Below are 24636 nucleotides of genomic sequence, written 5' to 3'. Positions count from 1 at the left end.
CCAGTGCAGGCACTCACTGCAGACGCCGTCCCTCCAGCCGCTGAGCTGCACGCCCTTGGCGGCACAGGCGTGCACATAGGAGGAAAGCGCGGCGCACAGGCAGTCCTCGCTCTGCTCACAGTTGCAGGTGTCAAACAGGCAGTTCTGCGGAGGTGGGCGGGCGTCGTGGCATCAGGGACCCCAGCCCGCCAGGGCTCCCCCACCCATCCCACTCAGGGGTAGGGATCTGGCCTCACGGCCTCTTACCGAGTGGAAGGGCTTGGGGTTGATGACGGAGTGGCAGCGCGAGAAGGAGCCGGTGGGGTCAGTCAGGCGTGAGCACCAGTGCCGGGCGTAGTTCTCTGTGGGGAAGACCCGGCCCCATCTCCATGCCCTGCCACAAAGCCCACACCCCCAACACACAGGCCTGCACCCCCTCAGCCTGGGGAACAGTGAGCTGGAATTTGGGGCTTACCTGCCGCGCCTTGGGGGATTCTGGCCGCCTGGTCCCAAGCACCTCGTCCCGATGCCTCCCACCCGCCTCCATGGGGTCCCCAATCCCACCCGTGGCCCAGGGGACAGGAAGGTGCTAGGTGGCACTTGAGCCTGGGGTGACTGTGGGGGTGGGGGCCAGGAGTACCATTCTCCACACTGAGGGAGCAGGGGTCCTCAAAGCTGTTCCTGGCATTGGCGCAGGCGGCCTGGGCCTTCCAGGTGTTGGCGAAGGCTGCGCCTGTGGCCTCCACCACCCCACTGAGGGCTGCGAAGTCGTCAGCCTGGTTCTGGTTGAAGTTCCCACACAGGCCTGCGAGCCAGGGTTGGGGGATGTCAGCAGCCGCGGTTGGGCCCACCCGGCTCCCGCCCCTGCCATCCCTCCAGGCACCACACAGGGTGGAACGGCTGGGAGCTCTGTCCCAGGATTCTGCTTCCAGAACCCTCTGCAGATAAGCCCCAGTGGGGGGCAGCCCCTGTGCAAAGCTGGCCTGAGCCAGGGCAGGGCTGCCCGCTCCATCCTCCCGGCTGGTTGCTTCCGGGGCCGCCAGTCAGATGTTGGCGTCCTGTGCTGGCGGCGCCAGGGTCTCCCCCATGCTCTGGGAGCAGCCCTCTCCCTTGTCCCCTGCCCGCCTCTGCCTGCCCCTCCCTGCAGCCTGGCGCTAGTCCAGGCCCCGTCCCCACTGGCCCTGTCCCCGAAGGCTCCTGCCCAGCCTTACCGCACATCTGGCCCTGGTGGGCGGGGTCCAGCCTGACAAACACCTGCATGAGCGGCACCAGCTGCACCAGCAGCTGCAGCCCGAGGCCTGTGTGCACTACGATGAAGAAGCTCGAGGGTGTGAACAGGGTGATGTTGGCTGCCGGGAGTGTGGGAGAGAGGCCGGTCAGGGGTGCAGGGCCAGATCTGGCCAGATTGGAGGGGCAGGGCATCCAGTGGGCCGGGCCACCCCACTGAGACCCGGGAATGAGACCCAGGAGTGGCCAGGAGCCCTCATGCTCCCTGTCCCAGGCCTGTGGCCACCAAGCCGGCTCAGGTGGAGACTCTAGGCTCCCCGACAGAATGGGACTGAGCGAGCTGGATGTGGGTTCCCCACAGCTACCTGGATGGGAGCCTGGCATTCCCACTGTGCAGATGAGAAACCGAGCACAGGAAGCTCTTGGAGCTGCCCAAGGCCACGGAGAGCTAGCAGGGGATGGAGCGGACACTGCCCAGATCGTGGGAGCTGCCCCTGCTAGGAGGCGCCACCCGGCCCAGCCATCCTGGGAGAGCCACGTACCTGCCGACAGGGGCAGCTGCGTGTAGATGGAGTTGAGGAACACGCTGCCGTCTGCCTGGACCCGGATGGCCTGTGGGAGGAGGAGGGCAGGAGGTCAGCTCTGCGGAGGAACCTGTTCCCGACTCTCAAATGAGGGGGTGGCCTGCCCAGGGGCCCCCACTGGGGACAGCCCACAAGAAGCTCAGGCCTCGACCTGCGGTGGGCTCTGCATTTCCCTCCCGGGAGGGCCTGACCTTGGAGCTGGAGGGGGGACCTGACTTTGGGGCTGGAGGGGGGACCTGACTTGGGCTGGAGGGGGGACCTGACCTGAGGGCGGGAGGGGGGACCCCACCTCGGGGCGGGAGGGGGGACCTGACCGTGCTCACTCCCTGCACATCTTCGCACGCCCCTTCCTGTCCCAGCCTAGGGCCCCAGCCAGGCCCTTACCGTGTCCCCGCCGTCCATGCTAAGAGTAACTCACCGTGTCCCCGCCGTCCAGGCTGAGCGTCACGGCCTTCAGGCAGTTCTCGTTGTCCGTCAGTCCACACTTCCGCAGTTCGGCCAGCACGGTGAAGCTGCCATCAGCACATTTCTGGGGGAAGGACCCACGCGTGCATTGGGCCTGGCTCGATGATGTGGGGGCCCCCCAAAAGCGTGCTGGGGACGCCCATGTGGGGGATGTGGCTCTGTGAGGAGGTGTCCCTTGGCACCTCTGGTCACCTCCCAGCAGCTTGTCTCAGGGCCTGGGGGCTTCTTGGCCCTGTGATGCTCAGCAGGGAGAACCACCCCTCTATGACCATCATGGGGACCCAGAGCTTCCCCCCAGCAGGAACATCCGGCCTTCTATGACCATCGTGGAGGCCTCCCCTGGGCGGAAGGGGCGTGAGGATCCCGGGAGGACCTGGGTGTCCGAAGACCCGGCCCTGTGCCCAGACCTTGGACAGAACGTAGCTGCAGTCGCCATGCAGGTCGTAAAGTTTCTCGTCGTAGGTGGTGATGTGGGCCCCGCCCTGCACGGAGCAGGTGCCAGGGCACGGCAGGTCCTGGCACTGCCACAGCCCCCCAGAGCAGGTGCTGGGGAGGGAGGCCATGAGCAGAACAGACATGTCAGGAGGAGGTGGGCTCCACCCTCCACACCCCCACCCCAGGCAGAGGCTGGCAGGTGCACACCAGGAGCTCCACACCCCACCCCAGGCAGAGGTTGGTGGGTTCATAGGTACCAGGAGCTGCAGGTGGTGTTGACGGAGGCGCCCGGGCTGTAGGTGCGGCCGCCGTGGGTGCAGGGGCACTGCCCGAGGGGCAGGCAGCCAGAGTGCGTGACATCATCCAGCACCGTGCCTGTGGGGCAGGGCGTGAGGCAGGACCGGCCCATGCACGGGGGACACCAAGGTCAGAAGACCCCAGCCTTGGGGACAAGCCACCTCCCTCGGGGAGGAACTCCTGCTCCAGGACACCACCCCTGCCCTGAGCCCCACCCACTTGGATGAACACCAAGCACCTCTGGGCCTCAGTTTCCCTACCAGACCCAACTGGCTCATGGCACTGCTCTGCCTCCCTCCACGCATCGTCGGGTCTTCCGGCACCCTCCCAGCCAGTGCCCTTCCCACCCTGGGCCCTCTGGTGGGACCCTCTGGCATGAGGGGCTCTGCTTCCAGGCCTGATGAGGCTGGGGGCGGGGCTGGGAACAGGGACCTGAAAGCCCCCTGAGGGGGCCCAGGGCACGAGAGACCTGCCTGGGGGGCAGAAGCAGCCGTCCACGCAGTGGTCTTCGCAGAGCTGTGCGCGCTGGGGGTTGGAGCAGGTGTCCACGCAAGGTGAGCCACACTCCCGGTGCTGCATGTTGACGGGGCAGGTCCGGGCTGCACAAAAGGAGGCGGAGCTGGGCCAGGGGAAGGGCCCTGTACTGCCCGCGTGGTCAGCCCCAGACACCTTCCACCGCCTTCCACTTGCCGCCAAGTCCAAAGAAGCCAGAGCTGGGCCTCAGGGTGGCCCTGATGCCCCTCATCATGGCAGCTCCTCCCTCCAGTCCCAGTCCCCGCCACCTGCACAGCCTCTTCTTCTCCTGCAGCCCCCGGAGGCACCATCCCCTCCTGGGGTCCTGGGGTGGCCTCTGCCCACTATGCCTGGGGTGTGTCCTTTGCCCTCCCTCCCTGTCCCCCAGGCCTCCCCACCCGCCTATGGCCCCCAAAGCGTTCCCCCTGCCCCTTCTCTCCAGCGCAATCCTTGGCAAAGGCCCTGGGAGCACTCACGGCAGAGCTCAGGGCGCCTCCAGTTCTGCGGCTGGCCCCCCGCGTGGGCGCACTGGCGTGAGTATTCCACAAAGGTGGCGCACGGGCAGGTGGGGCAGCGGCACAGGTCCTGGGCGCAGGCAGCCAGGTACGGGGCAGTGTCCACCAGTGCGTGGCACTCCGCAAAGGCCGGCCCCAGCAGGGTGTGGTGGCAAATGCCTTCCTGGGGAGCACAGTGGGCCAGGCTGGTCACCCCTGCCCTCCATGGGGGCTGCCACAGTGCTGGAACAGGACCCATGGCAGGCCAGGCTGGGAAGCCCTCTCCTCATCAGGGTTTCTTGTACCCAGCCCCATCCCTTCCACCCACTGTGGCCATGTAGCTGCCGGTGCAGAGCTCTGCTTGGCCCTTGGGGGGTGACCCATGACTCTGAATCCCCTACCTGGGATGTGGCTGCCCATGGAGTGAGCGCTCAAGAAAGGTGCAGACCCCGCCCCAGGAGGCGGAGCCAAGGAGGGGAGGTGCAGGCCCCGCCTCTCTGAAGAAAGGTGCAGACCCTGCCCCAGGAGGCGGAGCCAAGGAGGGGAGGTGGAGGCCCCGCCTCTCTGAAGAAAGGTGCAGACCCTGCCCCAGGAGGCGGAGCCAAGGAGGGGAGGTGCAGGCCCCGCCCCAGGAGGCGGAGCCAAGGAGGGCAGGTGCAGGCCCCGCCCCAGGAGGCAGAGCCAAGGAGGGGAGGTGGAGGCCCCGCCCCAGGAGGCAGAGCCAAGGAGGGGAGGTGGAGGCCCTGCCTCTCCTGGTAGCCTGGCAAGTTCAGGGCAGTCCAGTGCTGAGTGTCGTCCCTTCCCAGGCCCCGGGCTGCTGGCTGTGGGGCCCAGCTCCCAGAGGGGCTGCTGCTGTCATTCAATGCCCAATTTAGGCTCAGAGATTCTGCTGATTTAGGGATCCTGGAGCCTCCAGGCCCCTTCTGAGTCCCCCTGCTGGTGGGAAGAGCTGGCTCCAGGCTCCCCAAGTACCCACCCTCAGCCCAGCCCGTGCAGCACGGGCCTATATTTGCTCGCACAGCTTGTCACACGCGTGGCCTGAGGAACACACACATCACCACACTTGGACAGTGTGTACCGTGGAACTGAGCACACAGAGGGTGGCTGCCAGGCCTCCCTCCAACGCCACCATCTCTCTTCCAGCTGGGAACGTTCCTCAGACCTCGGCCTGGCTCCCCCTGGACCTGGAGGCCGTCCCTGCCCAGGAGCGAGGGGCTCACCTCTGGAGGCCGTCCCTGCCCAGAAGCTGGGGGCTGGGGGGAAACTCACCTCATCTGTGCAGTTGCTGGCTGGCAAGGGCAGCGGGTCCGGGCACTGCTCCGTGGGCCCATCCAACTTCTGCAGGTTCCCAAACTGGAGCGGGGTCAGTCTGGCATCTGCCGGGAAGAAAGTAGGAGTGTGGTGGCTCTGAGGGGATCCTGGGGACAGGGTATGGGCTCCCACTTCCTGAGCCCAGGCCAGAGGACTCCCACTCCTGCCTAGGGCCCGATGTGCCCGAGGGGTGCTCCTCCCACCATGTAGGGCACAGCCCTTGTGACCCCTCCCTGCCCGGTGCCCGGTCCCCACTCCACCCCTCCCAGCCTCCATGGGACTGTGACCCTTGGCTGGCTGACATAATCGGTCACCGCCCCCTCGCCCAGGTGGCACTCACTGTGGGCATAGAACTCATTGAAGGCTGGGAGGCCGTTGAAGTCCCCGCACAGGCCACAGGTCTGGTTGGCGTATTTGGGGTCCAGCTCCAGCTGAGGGTAGGGGAGGAGCAGCTCCAGCCTCAGGACTTCTGATCCCCCCACTGGCAACCTGCCCCAAGCCCTGGGACCCCAAGCCCAGGGAGGCATCCCTCGACCCCTGTGGGGGTTTTGTGGCCAGGCCTGGAGGGGCAAGGGACGAGAGGGCTTCCTCACCAGGGCACTGTCCTCTCCGTTCCACAGGAAGGTCAGGACCAGCCGGATGCTGACCTTGACGTAGTCCCCACTCTGCTCCACCAGGAGCCCAGTGCGGCTGTAAGGCAGCTCCTCCCTGCACAGACAGCTGGGTCTCTCCCTGGGCCCTGGCTGCCTGCCCGCCCGCCCAACCCCACCCCAGCCCTGGCCCAGGTCAGACACGGCTGTGTGGGGAGGTCACACCACGTGGCCCGGCCCTTGCCTCTCCCCAGGGTGGCCAGCTCACCGCTGCCCGTTGACGAGGACAGAGCCATTGGACGCCTCTAGCACCAGCCCCTGGGCCTTGATGACAACACGGGTGACCACAGGCCTGGAGCCCACCAGGCCTCTGCGTAGCTGGACGTTGAAGTCGTCATAGGCGGCGCCGCAGTGCTCGGAGAACACGTAGTTGCAGAGGCCGGGGAAGCGGAAGACGTCACCGTCGAAGGTCTTGTAGTGGAAGTCGCCCCAGGTGCTGCACACCCGCCCGTTGTGTGCCGGGTTCAGGGCTGTGGGGAGCGTGGGATGAGGCCCACCCCCATGCCAGCCCCCCACGGGGTAGCCTCCCCTGGGCTGAGGTGCCCTGGTTTTTGGAGCAGAAAAGCCCATGGTCGGCTGCTGGCTGTGCCCTGCCTGGTTCACCCTGGGCTGCCTCTGTTTCGCTCGAAGACCCCTGACCCGTCCCCATCCCCCAGGGCGGCCAGTGATCAGGAGACCGCCCAGAGGGAGGACTCTGGGTCTGGCCAATGGCCCCACCTGGTGGCAGCTGCACCCCTAGATCTGGGCCCCCACCTTTGGGGCTGGCAAACACCCCCTTCCCAGCCGGCAGGGACGGCGTCTGCTTACGGCTCAGGCTGGGGAAGACAGTGACGGGTGGAACAAAGCTCACACGCCGGGTGGGCGAGGCCATCGGGGCACCTGTGGGCGAAGGCCAGTCATCCCAGGAACGTGGCCGGGAAGGGGCAGCAGAGACACCCTCCCCGGGTCCCACCCTCCTCGCCAGCCACCAGAGTTGAAGGGGAGCCCGAAACTGATGGGCTGGGGGCAAGGCAGCCCCTTCACCCTTGGCCCTGTCTGCTCACAAACACTGCTGCCTTGTGTTTTGGCCTGTGTGCACACGTGTGTGTGCTGGTGCAAGTGTGGGCGCATGTGTGCCTGCACGTGTGTGCGTGTGTGTGTGCACGTCTCTCTGCTTTGCACTTTCCTCTTCTTTGGAGCGTCCAGCTCCGCCTCAGGTGCCGGGCATTGTCCTGGGCAGGGGACCCAGGGAGGCTCTCTGTCGGACGCATGGCTGCTCGGAGAGGCCTCTGTCTGCCCCAGCCCAAATCCCAGCACCTCCAGCCTGGTCAGGAACCCCCCACCCGAGCCTGGCCACGTACCGCCATCTGTGGTGTGCCCTGCATTGCCCCAGCTCGGCTCCGCAGGGCCCTGGGTCTCTGTGGGAAGAGGGGATGGGAGTCAGTGAGGAACCAGATGTGGCTGCCGGCCACGAACCTGACCGTGGACCCGGCCACATCCCTGGTGCGGCAGCCTCATGTGGGGTCCACGGTGACGGTCTCCACGCTCTGCAGGGTCACCCGCACGGCACACTCTGGCCAAGGCCGGGACTCCTCCCCAGCCGCTCAGGCCACCGCAACCGTCAACCACAGATGCCTCCCCTGCCACTCAATGCTATGGAAAGCCTGTGGGATGGAAGCTTCCAGCAGGGAGCCCTGAGCTGACCCCAGCACGACCTGCATCTGTCCAGAGACCCCAGCCCTCCCCAACTGACATGCGGGGATGGTGCCTCCTTCTGAAGTGATGGGGGAGAAAATGGAATCAGGAAAAGGCGTTGGCCGCCCAAGGGGGGATTCCGCCTCATCCCACACGTCCCCTGGAGAAGGACAAAGGCCAGCTTTGTTGGGAGGACACACTTGGAACCTTCCAGGCATGACTTAGCAGAAACCTAAGCCCAGAACCAGTTTCGATCCCTAAGTCCGGGCGAGTGGGGCGGGGTGGGGGCAGGCCTCAGGGCTGTGAGGCTGTAGATACTGGGATGGCGCCAAGGTCCCCCAGGCTGACCACCGCCTCCGGGCAAGGCCTCACCCACCAGTCCCATGGAGGCTGGACTCTGGGCTGAGAGCCTGGGAAGAGGCAGCTCCAACCCCCAGGACTCTGAGGCCCCCTGGCCCCCTGGCCCCCAGGCCATTGTCTGCTCGGTTTGGGTTGGGGTGCCCCCTTCACCGGGCCCCAGAGCTCCTCCCTGGAGCCTGATCAGAGATGGCCCAGCCCAAACCTGTGCTTCCTGGGGAGGCGGGAGGTGAGGCCCCAGCCCCCACAGCACGGTCAGGGCTCAGCGAGGGGCTGGCCCCTGTGGTTTGCGCTCTGGCCTGGCCCTGCCTGGCTTTTCCAGTCAGGTCCTGCTGACATCTGGGAACCACAGCAGGGGCCGCCTCCAGAGGTCCAGGTTGACTGCCTTTCCCAGAAGGCCAGCCGCTCCCTGTGTCCTCCACCCCAACCCCCAGCCCACAGCCCTGCCCACGTGTGCCGGCCCACTCAGCCACTCCCACGCACTGGCGCCCACCCCAGGCAGCCCCTCCCTATCCCAGGGAGCCCCTCCCCACCCCAGCAGCCCCTGCCTAGCCCCAGGCAGCCCTTCCCCACCCAGGCAGCCCCTCCCCACCCAGGCTGACCGCCCTTGGTCATCTGCTCCATGCCGTGCCCTCTTTGGACTGGGCCACCTGGGCCTCCATCTTGAGGCCAGAGAAGTGCCCGCCACCAGCCCTCCCATCACCCTGGGGTGTGTCCCCTAACGTGAAGCCGCTCTGTGCAGGGCCCGCCTTGCCCCGGCCATAGGACGTGCATCTTGTGACTAAAGCACAGTCCCTGCCGAGGGCTTGATCTCCCCAACTTGGATGTGCATGGAGGACCAGAGGACGTGGGGGCTGACAGTCCCTGGGCCCTGCCTGCTCGGGTGAGGGGAGCCCAGGCTGCATGGCCTGGAAGAACTAGATGCAAGGATGTGGCTATTCTGGTCAAACCAGCACCCAAACCTTGTGGTCAGAGGCAGCTCCCCCTGGGCCCAGACTGGGAGCCACTGGGGGAAGCCGCCTACCTCCAGCCCTGCTGACCACCCAGCCTCCCTTCCACAGACAGAGAGAGCCCCCGGGGAGCCTCGCCTGCCCAGCCCAGACCCCAAGCTTGGGAGGGGGTGGACAGCAGGGCAGGGAGGGACTGCAGCTGCCTCTTGGCCAGCCCGGCTGGGTGTCTCCAGGTGGCCCCTGGGGCCGCATCTTTCTCTGTTGACAGTAAGTATTAAAGCTGCGGCTCTGGCCAAGAGATGGCAGACGAGGGAAAATGCTTGGCTGAGAGCCAGGCAGCCCGTGCGGCCTGAGATGCCCGCAGATGACCTGTGGGAGTCACGCGTGGGTTGAGGCCAGGGCTCTCGCGGCTGGCTGTGTAACCCTTGAGGGTGGTGCCCTCACCTGCCCTGCCAGCTGTGATCCCCAGGCTGGTCGTGAAGGGCAAAGCCGGTCCTGGGCAGGGGCCCACACTAAGCCCACCCCTGCTTACTGTGATGCCTGGGCCTCACAGGGCTCCAGAGAGACCCGCAGCCGTGGCCCCCTCCCCCATTGCCCACTCCTGTCTCACCCCCAAGACCAAGACCCTTTCGGTGGTCTCCCAGGGTCCTTGCCCTGCAGTCAGGGGCCCAACTTCCCCTGGACATCCCATCCAAGCCAGTCCCTGAGTTCCCTGACACTGTGGGCCCATGGGGCCAGGGAGCTGTGTGCTGGGGACACGTAGGGTCCTATCGAGCTCTGTGTTGGGGACACATAGGGTCCCATCCAGGACACTCGGGATCCTAGGGGATCTGCCCGTCCACTCTGCAGGAGAAGCTCCCAGGCAAGCGGCCTGCAGAGATCCCCACCGTGAAGACGGCATCCTAGAGGGGGCTGAGTCGGGGGGCTCTTACCTGCCTGCTGCACCAGGAGCACGGCCGCCAGAGCCAACACCAGCGTCCGGCACGTGCTCAGGGCACCCATCCTGGGGACTGGCACAGGTGGGGGGCGCGGACGGGCAGGGAGGGAACTGGGCCGGGTGCTTGTTCCCCTGGGGGCCCCAGCTTATGTAGCAGGGAGTGTTGGCCCCAAGCCAGGCCAGGCCACGCAGGGCACCCTGCTCTTTCCCGCGCCCGCCACGTGTGTTTGCTCTCGGGGAGGGGCTGTGGCAGGGGAGAGGCCTGGATCAGGAAGGATTTGCAGCTCTGTGCCCTGAGGCCCAGGACGCCCCCACCCCCAGCAGCTTCTGAGAATCGGAAGGGAGAGGAGAAGGGCCCGTCCCGCCTGGCACCTTCCTAGATGGCAAAGCTGCTGGAGGGCAGGGCTGGCCTTGGGCACAGGGTCCCTGGAAACGGTGGTCAGCCAGCCTGTCTCACACTCAGCCCCACTCCGCTCCACTGGGAGGGAACCCCAGCCTCTGGGCAGCTCCCCCAGCCGCTCACCATGGGTGCCCGAGGCCCGGGGAGGGCCCACGAGGCTGGAGCTCCTCTCCGGCCACTGCTCAGCCAGCGGGAAGGCCGGGAGGCTCCTGCTCAGCTTAGGCGTGCATGTGGCCAGGATGCTCAGGCTGGGTGGCTTGTGGGGGTCCCTGGAGGAGGCCCCATTTCTGGAGATCCCAGCCCAGCTGACCAGAACCCCTTGAAGACCATGGGAGGTCTCTGGGCTCATCTGTTTCAAGGTTCATGTTCAAGGGGAAACTGAAGCTCAGAGTGTCCCCTGGCCATGCACATTGGGAGTCAGCCGTGCTCGTCCAATGCCAGCCCTGGTCCAGCCAGGCCAGAGGCTCCAGCCCTGAGTCCCATTTGGCCTCCACCTCACTCTGGGCCCCTCATTAACCTTGGCAGGGTTGAGGAAGCAGCGGCTCCTGGAGGTCCTGGACCTGCCCGGGGTCCTCAGCCTGCCCCAGGTGGGAGCCGCGGAAGCCTAGCACCTCACACTGGGGCTGGGTGGGCTTCCCTGGGGCCACGTGGTACACCTCCCCAACCAACGTCATCTACGGGGCAGACAGTGTCATCTACAGGACACTCTGTCCGCGCTGCAAACACCTCCTGCAAACGCCTCCTGCCCGTGTGCCCTGCACTTGAGACGCTCCCACCCTCTGGCTCCCTGGCCACCAGCGTCCTGAACGCTCCGTGACATGGACCCTAGGTTTCCGGGAAGCACCAGGTCGGGTGGTGTGACCTCGTCCGACCCCACGGGGACCCTAGGTTGGCCTCCAGGTCTGTTGTTTTGTTTGCGTAACAGTCCCCGCCACGGGGGCCCTGCGCCAGCTCCCCCGCGTTTGTCTTTCTGAAGTTAAATTCTTAGAGGTGGAATTTCTGGGGCAAGAGGAAAGCCCATCTTCAAAGCTTCTGACCTGCCTCACACTCAGTAGGACGGCGGGGATCCGGAAACACAGGAAGTAAGAAGTGTTGGCAGAGACGTGGAGACCCGGAGCCCTGTGCCCTGCCGGTGGGGGTGACCAGCACCTCCACTCTGGGTCTGTCACCGGAAGAACTGAAGGCGGGTCATGAGGGACATTTGCACCCCCATGTTCACAGCAGCATCACTGACAAAGGGCAGAAGCTGCTCATGTGTCCTGGATGGAGGACTGGGCCAGCGTCGTGAGGCCGATCCGTGCGGTGGAATAGAGTTCAGCCGTGAAAAAGAGAGGCTGGCCCAGGCTGCTCCACGAGGGAAGCTGGGGACGCTGTGCCCAGTGAGGTAGGTGGACACAGAGGACAAAGGCAGAAGGGGCCGCTCGTGTGCTGCCCCTGGAGTCATGAAACCCACAGAAACGGAGCATGGACCGTGGGCGCCAGGGGCTGGCAGAGGGGATGGGGAGCTGGTGTTTCATGGGGACAGGGTTTCAGCTTGGGAAGATGAGAACATTCTGGAAACGGAGGGCGGAGACACCTGCACAGCAACGTGAATGGACCTGGCCCATTTTGCCATCTGTCACCCCCTCATGGCTGAGGCCCCCAGGCGACTCCTCAGAGCGCAAGGCCTGTGGCGGAAGCTGGGACCTGCCTTCTCCCTTTGTGGCGGTTTCTTTAACTCAGGGCACACCTTGGGCTTCTGCCTGGCCCTGTACCTGGGCTGGAGGAGGGTCTCCCAGATCTCAGCACAGTGCAGACCCCTGCTCCCCGCTCACTTCAGGGACTCCGGGGCCTGTGCTCCCCCCACCCCACCGACATCAATTCCAAAGCTGAAGTTTCCGAGGTCTCTGGGGTCTCCAAGCTCCCTTTCATATCCAGGCCGGGAGTCCCCACTGCAGCACGGCAGGAGGGGTGGGAGGGAATGCCTGGGCCAGTGGGCCTTGAGGATGGTCTGGAGGGTGGGCCAGAGCCCCCACCCCTGGCTCATGACTGTGACTGCGCCCAGGCCCCAACCAGACCCCTCTCCCTGGCCTACCTGCCTGCTCCAGGCCAGGCTGGGCAAATGTGGGGCTCCCTGACGCTGTGGCACCATGTCCCTCGCACCCGGGGGGAGGGGTGTGCCTGCTGCCCGGGCCTCTACTGCAGACGTCCCCACGACACACCCACCCGGGTCTCCCACCTTGGCCACTAGCCCTTGTGGCCTCCCCACTCCGTGCCCACGGCTCCAGCTTACAAGCTGATGCCCACCTGGGTGCTGGGGCCAAGCCTGGGGTCTCCCCTGCTGGCCCCTACTGCCTGTCCCCTGCCCTCCCTGACCATGGCCAGTGCCTGTGGCCTTCATGGGGGCTGGCGGCCCACTGGGGAGCAGTCCCCTCACCCCCGGCTCCAGCATGCCGGGCACCTCTGCATCAGCGAGATGGCGTTTTCTCCGTGGCAGAGCTGGGACCCTCAGCAGCTCCCCGTCCCAGCTCAGTGCCTGTGGTCCAACCCTCCCCGCCTCCACCCTGGAAGAGCCTCGCCCGCCTGTGGCCACTGGCACGCAGTGACACCAAACAAGTGGGGGCCCTGACTCTGTCCTCATCCCTCCCACTAGGCACCTCCCCGGGCAGTGCCTCCCACTAGGCTGTCCTCCCTTGGGGACTGGGCTGGGTCCGGGGCAGGGGTCCGAGGTGGACGTCAAGGCCACAGCTATTGAGACATCCCGGATGCGGCCCCGGGAGTCCGGCCTGTTTGCTCAGTGTGTTTGAAGAGTTTGCGTCTTCACAGTTGAAGGCGCTGAAAACAGGAGATAAAGGAAGGAAAGGGACGCAGCCGGTTCCTGCCAGGAAGGGGGGCCGGGCACAGCCTCCTGGAGCGCAGAGGAGCCTCCCACCTCGGACGTGCCAAGAACCTGCCCTGCGGCTCTGACGGGGTCTGAGCCAGGACCAGCCCTGGGCGGGTCACTGTCCATCATCTGGCCAGGGGGTAGTGGGGACAAAGAGGCGGCCTGGGTGACATGGAACCCAAGGGGGATTAATCCCGCCATGAATGAGGACCCGCCTGGGACCTCACAGACCCCTCCAGGGGCCGTCCAGGCACCAGTGGTCAGAGCCACCATCTGCTCTCACCAGCTGTCCCAAGCCCAGCCCCTCAGCCCTGGGGGGCCACCTGGGGGGCTTGGCCACTGCAAAGAGTCATCCCTGGGGCTGGGGTCCCCAGGTGGCTCAGCCTTCCCCTCCCCCAACCACAGCGATGCAGGTTTGAGCTGGGCCCTAGTGTCCATCAGCTCCCAAGCACTGAGCCAGACCCTAGGGTCCGTCAGCTCCCAGGCACTGAGCCAGGCCCCAGCACCACGCTGGACACCTGGGGTGTCAGGCACAGTCCAGGGGGTCACAAAGCAGGGATGGACTCTTGGTCTGCTCAGAGCCAGGCCCCAGGCTGTGCTGGGGACAGGGGGTGGTGGCTGTGTGGGACTCTCCACCTCAGCAGCCTCCTGCTCCCTGGCACGGGGGCCTCCCCCGGCTCCTGGCCACACCCACGCTCCTGGGGGCGCACCTGCTGATAGGCCGAGGGTCCCAGTGTGTTCCAGGCCTCGGGGCCCCTGGCGGGTGACGGGCTGCTTGCTCCTGGGTATTGGGATGGCCAGGCCCCTGTCCCCTGGCCCAGTACACCTGAGGAGGTGTCCAGCAAAGCCCAGGGGTCTCAGAACCAGTGCCTGGTGTCCAGAAGCAGCAGGTGGGGGCACATTGGGTCTTCACGGCCCTCAGACCCTGGCCCACTGAGCGACAGGCACGACTGGGGGCGCCGAATCACCTGGCAGGAAGTGAAGCTGCGGGATGGCAGGACCTGGACATTCCAGTGCCCTGAGCTGCCCCTGCTCTAAGGATGCCCTGCACAGGGGCTGCAAGACACGGAGACCCCCCAGGACAGCCCCTGCCCTGTGTGAAGGCCTCGGCTCCCCCACCACCTGTCTCTGGTTTCTCCTGGTCTTTGCACAGACCCCCTTCTCTGCCTGTCTCCCCACCCGCTTCATTCCTGCCAGTTCCGAGGAGCCCCAGCTGGGTCCTGGTGCTGCCCTGGGCAGTGGGATTTGACAAGGACTAGAACAGAGTCCCCCCCCACTTTGAGGCTTCCAGTAGCGTGGCCTTTGCAGCAGCAGCACCAGCTTCCAAGGAAAGAGAGAGGATGGTCCTCTGGGTGGGGTGGGGGGGATGACGGCTGAGCTGCAAACCAGGGAACAGCAGGTGCAGAGACCCCGGGGCAGGGATGGACTCGGCCCCCTGGAGGGTCCACATGCACCTGGTGTGGCTGGGACACAGGGGGCTGAGAGGAGCCAGAGGTGAGGGCAGGGTCAGGTGTGGGGAGGAGCCTGGGGGCGTGGGGCGAATTGATTGGATCATTTAAAGCAGGAAAGCTATAGGGCATTTTTCTAAAACAGTGGTGAAATGTATGTGACTTAACATTGATCATTTTAGCCTTGTTTGTTTGTTTGTTTGTTTGTTTATTTATTGTAGAGACGAGGTCTCACTCTGTTGCCCAGGCTGTCATGAACTTCCAGCCTCAAGCGATCCTCCCACCTCAGCCTTCCAAAGTGCTGGGATGACAGGAGTCAGCCACCACACAACCCAATTTGCAATTTTTTTTTTTTTTTTTTGAGATGGAGTCTTGTTCTGTCATCCAGGCTGGAGTGCAGTGGCTCGATCTCAGCTCACTGCAACCTCCGCCTCCTGGGTTCAAGTGAGTCTCCTGCCTCAGCCTCCCAAGTAGCTGGGACTACAGGTGCCTACCACCACGCCCGGCTAATTTTTGTATTTTTAGTAGAGACGGGGGGTTTCGCCATGTTGGCCAGGATGGTCTCAATCTCTTGACCTCGTGATCCGCCTGCCTCAGCCTCCCACAGCGCTGGGATGACAGGAGTAAGCCACCGTGCTGCCCATTTTGCCATTTTTAAGTGAATATAGGAGCATTAAGTCCACTTACATTTTCGTCCAACCATCCCCACCACCCACCCCCAGAGCTTTCCCATAGTCCTGCACTGAAACTCTGTCCCCATGAAATACCAGATCCCACTCCCCACCCCGAGCCCCACGCATCCACCAGCCTCACCTCTCTCAGTAAGTTTGGTCCTCTAGAGGACCTCGTATAAATGGACTCACACAAGACCCGTTCTGGCGTGACTGGCTTGTTTCACGGAGCACGATGTCCTCAAGCCTCATCCGTGTCGTTGTCTGTGTCCGGGTCTCCTTCCTTGTTGAAGGCAGAGTCATTTTCCACTGCATGAATGGGCCCCGCTGGGTTCATCGGTTCACCCGTCGATGGACCCTCAGGTTGCTTCTGCCTTTGGCTTTGTGAATAAAGCTGCAATGGACATTGCAATGTGCCCAGGAATCCGAGTCCCTGTTTCCAGTTCCTCAGGTAAGAGTCCCTCTGGCTTGGAGTGGAATGGCTGGGTCACACGGTCAGTCTATGTTTGGCTTTCTGAGCAGCTGCTGGACTGCCCCACGGCGGCTGTGCTGTTTTACACTCCCGCCAGCCGTGCACAGCGGTTCCAATTTCTCTATATCTTCACCAACACTTGTTATCTTTTTAAAAAAAAAATCACCACCTGATATTTCCATGTGGTCTGGACTTGCACATCCCTAATAATTAGTGATGTCGAGTGTCTTTGTATGTGCCTATGGGCCATTCGTACATTTCCTCTGGAAAAAATGTCCATTCAGGCCAGGCGCGGTGGCTCACGCCTGTAATCCCAGCACTTTGGGAGGCTGAGGCCGGTGGATCACCTGAGCTCAGGAGTTCGAGACCACCCTGGGCAACATGGTGAAACCCCATCTCTACTAAAATACAAAAAATTAGCCAGGCGTGGTGGCAGGTGCCTGTGGTCCCAATTACTCGGGAGACTGAGGCAGGAGAATCACTTGAGTCCAGGAGGTGGAGGTTGCAGTGAACCAAGATTGTGCCACTGCACTCCAGCCTGGGTAGCCGAGCGAAACTCTGTCTCAAAAAAAAAAAAAAAAAAGAAAAAGAAAGGAAAAGAAAATCAATTGATCATATATGCCAAGGGTTATTCCTGGCTCTCTGTTCCAGTCCATTGGTCCATATATCTGTCCTTACGCCAGTACAGGGACTACTGTGGCGTTGTTATGCGTTTTAAACATAAGAAGTATGAGTCCTCCAATTTTGTTCTTTTGAAAGACTATTTTGGCTCTTCAGGGTCCCTTGAGATTCTATACAAAGTTTAGCATGGATTTTTTTTTTTTTTTTTTTTTTTTTTTTGAGACGGAGTCTCGCTCTGTCGCCCAGGCTGGAGTGCAGTGGCCGGATCTCAGCTCACTGCAAGCTCCACCTCCCGGGTTCACGCCATTCTCCTGCCTCAGCCTCCTGAGTAGCTGGGACTACAGGCGCCCGCCACCTCGCCCGGCTAGTTTTTTGTATTTTTTAGTAGAGACGGGGTTTCACCGTGTTAGCCAGGATGGTCTTGATCTTGTGACCTCATGATCCGCCCGTCTCGGCCTCCCAAAGTGCTGGGATTACAGGCTTGAGCCACCGTGCCCGGCGGATTTTTTTATTTCTACACAAGTACCATGAGAATTTTGATAAGGATTGCATGGAATCTGTACCACCTTTGGGCAGTGCCGTTACCTTATCAACATTGTCTTCAAATCCATGAACACAGGATGGCTTTCCACTTTATGTCTTTAAATAATTTTTTCAACAATGTTCTGTAGTTTTCAGTGTGCGGATGTTTTGCCTCTTTGGTTATGTTTATTTCCTAAGCATTTTATTCTTTTTGATGCTATGTAAATGGAACTGTTTTTCTTTTTTTCTTTTTTTTTTTTTTTTTTTTTTTTTTGAGACAGAGTCTCGCTCTGTCACCCAGGCTGGAGTGCAGTGCCTGGATCTCAGCTCACTGCAAGCTCCGCCTCCCGGGTTCCCGCCATTCTCCTGCCTCAGCCTCCTGAGTAGCTGGGACTGCAGGCGCCGCCACCTCGCCCGGCTAGTTTTTTGTATTTTTTAGTAGAGATGGGGTTTCACCGTGTTAACCAAGATGGTCTCGATCTCCTGACCTCGTGATCCGCCCATCTCAGCCTCCCAAACTGGGAACTGTTTTTCTTAATATCCTTTTCCCAATGTTCATGGCTAGTGTATAGCAATTGCTGAATGCTTTAATCAGCTTGAATAGTTTTGGGGTGGAATTTTGGGGGATTTCTATATATAATATCATGTCATCTGTGAACATAGTAATGTTGCATCGTCCTTACCAATTTTAGTTTCTGTTATTTCTCTTTCTTGCCTTACTGCCCTGGCTAGAACAATGTTGAATAACACTATGTTGAATGCAAATGGTGAACACAAGCCTTGGTGTCTTTTTCCCAATTTTAGAGGAAAAGTTTTCGGTCTTTCATTGTTGAATATGGGGTTGGCTGTGGGCTTTTTACATATGGCCTTTATTATGTTGAAGTAGTTTCCTCCTATTTCTACTTGGTTGTTTTGTCTGGGTTTGGTTTATTTTTAACCATGAAATGGTGTTGAATTTTGGCAAATGCTTTCTCTGCATCAATTGAAATGATCATGGGATTTTTTCCCCTTCATTCTATTAATGTGGTGTATTTCAATGGTTGCTTTTCATATCTCGAACCATCCTTGCAGTCCAGGAACAAAACCCATTTGATCATGGCATAGAATCCTCTTAAAAAGTTCCTGAATTGAGTTTGCTAGTATTTTGCTGAGGATTTTTTTCATCAATGTTTTTAAGGGATATTGGTCTTTAGTTTTCTTTGTTTTCTCTGCTTTGGTATCAGTGTGGTGCTAGCTTCATAGAATGACTTAGGAAGTTGATATGGGTGCTGTTCTCAGGACAGCGGATAAATCTCAAGGGATCTGGTGGTTTTATAAAGGGCGGTTCCCCTGCACACACTCTCTCCCCAGCTGCCATATGAGACGTGCTTCTGCTCCTTCTTTGCCTTCTACCATGATTGTGAGGCCTCCCCAGCCATGTGGAACTGTGAGTGCATTAAACCTCTTTTTCTTTATACATTACTCAGTCGTGGGTATTTCTTTAGCAGTATGAAAATGAACTAATACAAAAGTGTTGCCCTTTTTTCCTCCAATCTTATGGAAGAATTTGATACATATCAGTGTTAATTCTTCTTTAAATGTCTGTTAGAATTAACCAGTAAAGCCATCAGGTCCTGTGATTTTCTGTGTTAGGAGGGTTTTGATTACTGACTTAACTTCCTTTTCTACATCTACTCAGTTTGCCTATTTCTTCATGAGGCAGTTTTGCTAGGATACAGTGCTTTTGAGGAATTTGCCTATTTCTTCTAAGTTATCAAATTTGTTGGCAGATAATCATTCATAGCATTCTCTTATAATCATTTTTGTTCCTGTAAAAATTTGTAGTAATATCCTTTTCACTTCTGATTTTAGCAGTTTGAATCTTCCCTTTTTTCTTAGCCAATCTAGCTAAAAGTTTGTCAATTTGGTTGATCTTTTTAAAGAACCAACTTTTGGTTTCATTGAAGGCTTTTTTTTTCCTATTATTTTTTAAAATTCCTTATTTTATTTATGTCTACTCTAACCTTTATTATGTCCTCCCTTTTGGTAGCTTTGGGTTTAGTTTTCTCTTCTTTTTCTAGTTCCTTAAGGTATACAATTAGGTTATCGATTTAAGGTATTTCTTCTTTTTTGATTTAGTTACTTCTAGCTATACATTTCCCTCTCATTGCTGCCTTTGTGTGTCTTATATGTTTGGATATGTTGTGGTTTTGTTTTCATTCAAGCTTTAAGAATGCCTAATATCTTTGGTGATTTCTTCTTTGACCTGTTTGTTATTTAAGGGTGTGATATTCAATTTCCTCATATTTGTACATTTTAGTTTTTCTTTTATTTTTTATTTTTAGCTTCATTCCTTTGTATAATACTTTGTGTGATTTCAATCTTTTAAAATTTATTAAGACTTGTTTTGGATCCTCTCATATAGTTTATCCTGAAGAATGTTTCATGTGCACTTGGAAGAAAATGTGTCTTCTGCTGTTGGTAGGTGAAGTGTTCTGTGCATGTACGTTATGTCTAATTGGTCTCTAGTGTTGTTCAAGTCCTCTGTTTCCTTATTGATCTGTCTGGTTGTTGTATTGATTATTGAAAGTGTGGTACTGAAGTCTTCAGCTATTTGTTGTAGAACTATTTATTTCTCCCTTCATTCTGTCAATGTTTGCTTCGTATATCTCGAGGCTCTGTTGTTTGGTTCATATATATTTATAGTTGTTATATCTTCTTGTTGAATTGACTTTTTTTTTTTTTTTTTTTTTTGAGACAGAGTCTCACTCTGTTGCCCAGGCTGGAGTGCAGTGGCATGATCTTGGTTCACTACAACCTCTGCCTCCTGGGTTCATGCAATTCTCATGCCTCAGCCTCCTGAGTAGCTGGGATTATAGGTGTGCACCACCACACCTGACTAATGTTTGTATTTTTATTAGAGATGGGGTTTCATCACGTTGGCCAGGCTGGTCTTGAACTCTCAACCTCAGATGATCTGCCCATCTCAACCTCCCAAAGTGCCAAAATTGCTTCTTTTATCAATATATAATGTATTTCTTTGTCTCTTGTAAACTCTTTTTTTTTTAAGATGGAGTTTCACTCCTGTTGCCCAGGCTGGAGTGCAGTGGTGTGATCTCAGCTCACTGCAACCTCCGTCTCCTGGGTTCAAGCAATTCTCCCTGCTTCAGCCTCCCAAGTAACTGGGATTACAGGTGCCTGACACCACACCTGGCTAATTTTTGTATTTTTAGTAGAGACAGAGTTTTGCCATGTTGGCCAGGCCGGTCTCAAACTCCTGACCTCAGGTGATCCACCTGCCTCGGCCCCCCACAGTGCTGAGATTATTACAGGCATGAGTCACCATGCCCAGTCTTGTAAACTTTCTAAAATATAAATAGTTCTGTCTTACAGTATAGCCACCCCAGCTCTCTTCTGATTATTATTTGCATTAAATATCTTTTTCCATCCTTTCACTTTCAACATATTTGTATCTTTAGTTCTAAAGTGACTCTGTTGTGGACAGCATATGGCTAGATCATGACTTTTTTGTTTCATTTTGTTTGAGACAGCAGAGTCTCGCTCTGTCACCCAGGCTGGAGTGCAGTGGCGATCTCGGCTCACTGCAAGCTCCACCTCCCGGGTTTACACCATTCTCCTGCCTCAGCCTCCCAAGTAGCTGGGACTACAGGCACCCGCTACCATGCCTGGCTAATTTTTTTTGTATTTTTAGTAGAAACAGGGTTTCACCATGTTAGCCAGGATGGTCTCGATCTCCTGACCTCGTGATCCACCTACCTCAACCTCCCAAAGTGCTGGGATTACAGGTGTGAGCCCCCATGCCCGGCCGATCATGGTTTTTTAAAAATTGATTTTAACCGGTCTCTGCATTTTAAGGGGAAAGTCTATGTCTATTTGCATTTAAAGCAATTGCTGATAAGGATGCACTTATCACTGCCATTTTACTATTTTTTTTGGTATGTCTTCTAATTTTTTTGTTTCTCATTGTCTCCATCACTGCCTTCTTTTGTGTTCAGTTGATTTTTTGGGGTGACAAATTTTTATTCCCTTCTCATTTCCTTTTGTGTATATTCTATAGCATTTTCTTTGTGGTTACCCTGGGGATGACATATAACATTCTAAAGTCATAACGGTCTAGTTTGAATTGATAACAACATAACTTTAATTGCACACAAAACCTCCTTCTACACAGCTCCACTCCCTCCCTTTATGTCATTGATGTCACAAATTACATCTTTATACCTGTGTAGTCAATAACATAGATTTATAGTTATTTGTATGCATTTGCCTTTTATATCCTGTAGAAAAGAAGAAGTGGAGTAAAATCAAATTTACAGTAATACTGGATTTTTATATTTGTCCATGTATGTAGTTTCACTGAAGATCTGTTTCTTTTTACAGCTTTGAGTTACTGTCTAGTGTCCTTTTATTTATGTAACATTTCTTGCAGGGCTTGGCTAGTGGCAACAAATCCCTCACCTTTTGTTTATCTAGTAATGTCCTAATCTCACCCTAAGTTTTGAAAGACAGTTTTGCCAGGTATAGAATTCTTGGTTGACAGTGTTTTGTTTTGTTTTTTTAATTTCAGCACTTTAAATATTATCATCCACTACCTTGTTGGCCTTTAAGGTTTCTGATAGTAACTATGCTGCCAGTCTCACTGAAGATCCCTTGACTGTGACAAGTCACGTCTCTTGTTGCTTTTGAGATTCTTTCTTTGCTTTTGTCTTTCAACTGTTGGATTATAATGTGTCTCAGTGTGGATCTCTTTGAGTTTATCCTACTTGGAGTTTCTTGAACTCCTTGGATTTGTAGATTCATGTTTTTCATCAATTTTAGGAAGTTTTTGGCCATTTTTGTTCCTTTGAATTTTTTTGAGTTTCTTTGAATAATTTCCCCCTTTCTCTCCTCCTGTAAGTCCTACTTGGTTGTCAACAACTACCTTAGACTCTATTTACTTTTCTTCAATCTTTTTTTTCTTTCTGCTCCTCAGACTTGACCATTTCAATTGCCCTGTCTTCAAGTTTGGCTGAGCCTTTCTTGTGACTGCTCAAATATGTTGTTGAACCCCTCTAGTGATTTTTATTCATTTCAGTTTTTATAATTTCCAAGTACAGAATATCTGTTCGGTTCTTTTTAAAAATGATTTCTGTCTCTTTGTGGGTATTATCTTTAGGCACAGGCATTGTTTTACTGACCTCCTTTGGTTCTTTGTCCATCTTTTGCTTTAGCTCTTTAAGCAACTTACGACAGTTGCTTTAAAATCATTGGCTAGTAAGACTGATGTCTGAATTTACCCAGGGATAATTTCTCCCAGTTTATTTTGTTCCTTTGAATGGACTGTATTGTTTCTTTGTAAGTCTTGTGATTTATTGTTTTGTTGTTGAAAATTGGGGATTTAACTATTATAATGTGGTAACTCTAGAAATCAGATTTCCCCCTTTTTCTAGTGTTGGCTGGGTTTTTGTTTCTTCTTTTTTTTATTACTGAAGCCTGTAGTGATCCATTTGAGATGTTTTTAAGTGAATTTTTCAAAGGCTATTTCTTGGTGTTTTTATTTTTGTTTTTATTTTTATTTTTTGACAGAGTCTTGCTCTGTTGTCCAGGCTGGAGTGCAATGGCACGCTCACTGCAACCTCTGCCTCCTGAGTTCTAGCAATTCTCCTGCTTCAGCCTCCCAAGTATCTGGGATTACAGGCACCCACCACCACGCCTGACTACTTTTTTGTATTTTTAGTAGAGGTGGGTTTCGCTACGTTGGTCAGGTTGGTCTTGAGCTGCAAACCTCAGGGGATCCGCCTGCCTCAGCCTCCCACAGTTCTGGGACTACAGGCATGAGCCACCGTGCCTGGCTGGAAAAGACTGTTTCTTGTCATGTGTGATCACAAAGTCTCTGTTCCTTTAGCTTGCGTTCAGCTAAGGTTTTGACAGAGATTTCCTTGAATGCCCTGAGCTCTCCCAGCTTTTAGAGAGAAAGACTAAGAAAAGTGGGAGGAATTAGAGTCATTGATGGATATTGACGCTAGTTAAGGCACAGCAGCCAGGGAAGAATAGAATAACTACGTGGTCCTGAAGCATCTCCCACAAGACACTCCTTAGCTCCAAGGGAGGAGATGGCAACTTTCTGCCGAGACCAGCTCGGTCGGTGAGACCCTAACCCAGCGGTGCTAAAGGAGTTAAAGACACACACACAGAAATATAGAGGTGTGGAGTGGGAAATCAGGGGTCTCACAGCCTTCAGAGCTGAGAACCTCAAACAGAGATTTACCCACATATTTATTAACAGCAAGCCGGTCATTAGCATTGTTTCTATAGATACTAGATTAACTAAAAGTATCCCTTATGGGAAATGAAGGGATGGGCCAAAATAGAGGGAGAGTTGGGCTAGTTATCTGCAGCAGGAGCATGTCCTTAAGGCACAGATCGCTCATGCTGTTGTTTGTGGTTTAAGGCTGAGGCAGGAGAATGGCGTGAACCCGGGAGGCGGAGCTTGCAGTGAGTGGAGATTGCGCCACTGCACTCCAGCCTGGGCGACAGAGTGAGACTCCGTCTCAAAAAACAAAAAAAAAAACAAGAATGCCTTTAAGCGGTTTTCCACCCTGGGTGGGCCAGGTGTTCCTTGCCCTCATTCCAGTAAACCCACAACCTTCCAGCGTGGGTGTCATGGCCATCACGAACATGTCACAGTGCTGCAGAGATTTTGTTTATGGCCAGTTTTGGGGCTGGTTTATGGCCAGATTTGGGGGGGTCTGTTCCCAACAACTTTCTAGTGGAGAAAACTGGCAGACACCCCTGAACCAAGTGATGAAGGCTGGCGTCCCAGTGCTGGGTCCAGCCGGCATCACATCCTCTGGAGACACATACAGCTTCCCCGTGGTGACCCTACCAGGGTACAGCCCAGCTGGAGCACGAGCAAACCTCAGACAGACTTAGGGGTGCCATGCAACATAACCAGCCTGTGCTCCTCAAAAGACCACGGTCAAGAAACAGAAAAGCTGAGGACGGGTTCCAGATACAAGGAGACTGAAAAGCAGGCAATGGTGGGACAGGTGGTCCTGCGCCAAATCCTGGGGTGGGAAAGTTGAGAGCTGTGATGGACATGGGCAGGACAGCGGAGGGGTCTGCCTCTGGGCTGTGATGTCACGTCACCGACCCATCTGGGTGCGACCCCTGCTGTTTCTGGGAGACATGTCTGCGTATATAAGGGTGAAGGGACATGCTTCTCAAACTCAAGAGGTTCAGAAAAATATGTAGCTACAGAGAGCAAATAGCAAAGTCCCTGGAACAAAATGCAAGCCCCAGAGCCTGGGGAAGGGCATGGAGGAGGTCTCTGCTCCACTCATTCAACTTACCTGTGAGTTCAGAACCACAGCAAAGGAGGACTTTCCCCAGAGGCATGATGCTGCCAGAGCGGGTCCTCTGCAGTAGCCCAGTGGGGCCTGGATGCAGGGGTGCAGTAGTGAAGGGGGACAAAAGGGAAAAGGGAGAAGTAGAGGGCACACGTGCAGGAGGAGGAGGAGGGGGACATGGCAGAGCCAGCCTGAGCAGGCAACAGGGATGCAAGGGGCAGGCACGCCGTGGCCAGATGCTAAGGCCAGTGTCGGGAGGGGTCCTGGCCCCTGCACTGTGGGTGCTTCGTGGCTCCCTAGCCCTGAGAGTCTCCTGGGGAAGCGACACCCCCATGCAGGGCCAGAGTCTTGGGGTGGCTCACAGTGGCAGGCAGGCGTGGCCTCAGCGTGGCGGGCAGGCGAGGATGCGGGCAGGTGTGGACAGAGGACAAGACAGAG

General features: G+C 57.0%; 2 protein-coding genes across 7 annotated transcripts in view; one reads left to right on the top strand and one right to left on the bottom strand.

Annotated features, from left to right (window-relative positions):
- The window catches only part of MUC5B (mucin 5B, oligomeric mucus/gel-forming), a 42346-nt gene extending 32367 nt beyond the window's left edge, over positions 1-9979 (bottom strand). The window contains exons 1-17 of the mRNA XM_050757839.1: positions 9869-9979; positions 7296-7352; positions 6763-6834; positions 6164-6425; positions 5899-6013; positions 5646-5736; positions 5264-5370; positions 3977-4178; positions 3461-3586; positions 2948-3065; positions 2663-2801; positions 2209-2319; positions 1749-1818; positions 1191-1328; positions 620-784; positions 247-341; positions 18-144 (exon numbers count right to left, since the gene is read on the bottom strand). Of these exons, the coding sequence (XP_050613796.1) occupies positions 18-144; positions 247-341; positions 620-784; positions 1191-1328; positions 1749-1818; positions 2209-2319; positions 2663-2801; positions 2948-3065; positions 3461-3586; positions 3977-4178; positions 5264-5370; positions 5646-5736; positions 5899-6013; positions 6164-6425; positions 6763-6834; positions 7296-7352; positions 9869-9938 (2065 nt within the window). The 5' untranslated portion in view covers positions 9939-9979. The remainder of the gene's footprint in view (positions 1-17; positions 145-246; positions 342-619; positions 785-1190; positions 1329-1748; positions 1819-2208; positions 2320-2662; positions 2802-2947; positions 3066-3460; positions 3587-3976; positions 4179-5263; positions 5371-5645; positions 5737-5898; positions 6014-6163; positions 6426-6762; positions 6835-7295; positions 7353-9868) is intronic.
- The window catches only part of POLR2L (RNA polymerase II, I and III subunit L), a 627758-nt gene that overhangs the window by 216179 nt on the left and 386943 nt on the right, over positions 1-24636 (top strand). The window lies entirely within an intron of this gene.

This window comes from Macaca thibetana, chromosome 14 (genome assembly GCF_024542745.1).
Source record: "Macaca thibetana thibetana isolate TM-01 chromosome 14, ASM2454274v1, whole genome shotgun sequence".
NCBI classification, from domain to species: Eukaryota; Metazoa; Chordata; class Mammalia; order Primates; family Cercopithecidae; genus Macaca; species Macaca thibetana.
The sequence above is the reverse complement of the archived record's forward strand: the minus strand, read 5'-3'. Positions and strand labels throughout refer to the sequence as shown.